Source organism: Sipha flava, unplaced genomic scaffold (assembly GCF_003268045.1).
Source record: "Sipha flava isolate LNK unplaced genomic scaffold, YSA_version1 19039_pilon_pilon, whole genome shotgun sequence".
NCBI classification, from domain to species: Eukaryota; Metazoa; Arthropoda; class Insecta; order Hemiptera; family Aphididae; genus Sipha; species Sipha flava.
The window spans coordinates 6,335-9,469 of NW_020272556.1; the positions used below are offsets into that span (position 1 = coordinate 6,335).

Below are 3,135 nucleotides of genomic sequence, written 5' to 3' on the forward strand. Positions count from 1 at the left end.
ACATTTCTAAATTATTTTCATTAAAATTAAATCTTCTATTACTAAAAATATGTTTGTACAACGAGAAACTACGTTCTACGTCAACACTCGTTATTGGTGCATATTTAAACAATTTTATAAAGTAGGCGTTATATCGGGCGGTCCTGGTTTGCGCACAAATACCAAAAAGACAACTAATTTGCGCACAAAAGTACCACTCGTTTGGGCACAGTTAATCTTAAATTTAACAAATTGTTTGCGCACAAACATACCTTAAAATAAATAAATATAAGGCACATAATATCTACTATAACAATTTTAAGCTACTTTAAGAAATGTATTATCTAATGTGATATATAAGTACATTCCCCTTCTCACTTTACAGACTAAGGACTGTCTATGAAAATGTTTGTTCATAGGTGTGGTTAAAAATGTACGATTAATCTTCATAGTAGTGTAGTTAATTCGTATAATAAATTCTATTCGTTATTTTTATTTTTTCACGTTTTTAAAGTTTTAAAGTTAATTTTTTTTTTTCGTTAAAGCGATTACCTATTAATTCTATATATTGAATTTCATTAATTTCACCAGTTTCGTATTTTTTCCATAAATTTATTTTAGTTTTTATTGCTTCGGTGAATTCCTTTCTGGGGTAATTATTGATGTTATTGGTTATTGATGATATTTTTAATTCGGTTTTTACTTGAATATTTAATATAACGTCTATTACTTTATGAATATGGGGATGAGAGGTGAAAAATTGTTCATTAAAATTTTTTTTGGAATGCTTCAATTACAGTTATTAAAGTTCGAGACTCATCTTTTGGATTTCCTGCCCATAATGTCGGATTAAATGTTAAAGTAAATATGTAGGTTTCTAAAACGTAATCAGAGAAAGAAAAATCAGATATCGGAGCAACTGCTATTAATTGTGTGTAGGCATTCTCTATTTCTTCTGTTGGTAAACATGGCAAACCAAAAAAACATTTTAGCCATTTCCCAATATTGGAATTTTTATCATTGTATTCAAGTAATAATTGTTTATTGGCTTGTATTTGTCGAAACCAGCTTTATGTGGAATGGAATGTACATGTTATAATTTTACAATTAGGATAAAGATTTAGTATTGAATTGTGGGCAGATATTTCAAAATCAACATGGAAATGTTCAATATGCAATTCTCTTTGAAGAATTTGAACACAAAGGTTTTTAATTGTCCTCCACATAGTAGGATATATTGATGAGGACTTACTATTTAAAAAAAACATTTACAAACAATTATTTGTATAGAAAATTACAGCGTTTAACCATGTTTCCCATCTTGTAATAATAGGTTCGGGTGGTAAAGGTATATCCAGCATTTCTTTTCTGTATTTATTTATTTTCGATGGTGCTTTTAGGAAAGCTTTTTTTCCTAAAATAAGCGAAATAAGTTACAATTATATTTAAATTTTAAATAGGTACTTAATACATTACTATTGTTAATCAATTTATTTATGTCGAGATAAAATTCTCGAATTTTCTCTAGAACTATATTAACTGCGTGTACCATACGGTTCGCGGACAATTCACCGTGTGATAATTCACCGCGTTCACAATTAATCGCGGTAACAATTAATCGCACGAATTGTTTATAAAATAATTAATATAGGAATCGTAAAAAATAAGATTACATATATAAAAATTATAAAAATATTATAAAAATTTATTAAAAAAAATTAAATTATAATATGTATAAAAATTATAGAAATATTATAAAAATTTATGAAAAAAAAACTACATGAAATATTTAGCTGAAAATTATGGGCTGCCTCTTAAATAATCTTATATTAATATATATCTATAACTATAACATACTGTTTTTAATCTTGCAGCGAAGTCCTTATATTTTTTTTTCACTACTGTGGAATTACCTAATAAACATTGTTCAATTTGAATTTTATTTAATGTTTCTTCATTTTTGAACACCTCAATACACTTCCAAATATTTGGATGAATCACATTTAATGTTGATGAAAAAATATTATGCCACCCTTCGACAGAATTGTTAGTTCTCAAAATATTTTCTTTTAAGTAAGCATGACAGTTCCATAGGCTGACTGGAAATAAGGCTGGCTTTCTTCTGTTTCTGCGGTCTACTCGACCGATCCACGTGTCTTCAAAATAATTCGTCAATGGAGTTAAAAGCTCTTCGTGTGTTGTATAATAATTAGTGTCCATCAAATCGTTGAAAGCCTGTTCAACATCATATAATGGTACAAAACTAAGAGCGGTCATCATTCTTATTTGAAGAGCGAATTCTGAATCTTCAATATATTGTTGTTGAAGTCCAGTTTGCTGAACATGTCTCCAAACAGACTGGGTAAAATGAAAAAAACAACCTCGAATTTTCGTACCTGGAAAATATTTAGAGATGGCATTCATGGCAGCTTTCTCGAAATCAACCATAATTGTTTCCGAGCTTAGTCCAGTTTTTATTGATTTCAATGCTTCAAATAAACGACAGTAAGTAGATTCCATTTTATTAGGCAATAATGGAAAAACTAACGGGAATACATTACTGTACTGGATACCATGGATCTGAAAAAAATCATAATATACACATTTAATAAATTTCTATATATTTCTATATGAATATATTTTTAACAAAATCTAACTTTTGTTACATATAATAATGATTGTATGTATTGGTTGCGTATCGCCAAGAAGACGGAATTATTATTATGTTATCATTATATTGTTATTATCTTTATCAAGTAAAAACAGGTTAAATACATTATTATGACAAGTGATAGATGCTATACGTATAGGTATAGTATTATACTAATACTTCACGTTTATTGCACGAAATTGCGATTATTCGGGACGACTAATCTTTATAATGTAAAGATTTACAATTCGTGATTTACGATAAGAATTTTTGGTTTGTTAACCTTTTATTTGAATATAAGTTTAAACTAACTTTAGTTTAATAAAAATGTTACCGTATATATTTGTGTAAAAAGTGAAGGTGATGTCGAAAATGTTCCATCTGCATACCAATGCTTACAGTTTTTCATAAGACGTAAATTTCTTTCGGTCGAAAATAAAAGTATTCAATCTTCTCCTGGGCCACTATCATGCAACAAAAATGGATGTTCATCGTTTGTTAACCGA

General features: G+C 28.1%; 1 protein-coding gene across 1 annotated transcript; it reads right to left on the reverse strand.

The window, feature by feature from the left end:
• Positions 1 to 1,793: 1,793 nt before the first annotated feature.
• LOC112681362 lies at positions 1,794 to 3,101 on the reverse strand. Its single transcript, XM_025551624.1, has 2 exons — positions 2,964 to 3,101; positions 1,794 to 2,559 (listed from the first exon to the last, which is right to left on the reverse strand). The coding sequence occupies exons 1-2, from the start codon at positions 3,036 to 3,038 to the stop codon at positions 1,804 to 1,806; spliced, it is 831 nt and encodes a 276-aa protein (XP_025407409.1). The 5' UTR covers positions 3,039 to 3,101; the 3' UTR covers positions 1,794 to 1,803.
• Positions 3,102 to 3,135: the final 34 nt, after the last annotated feature.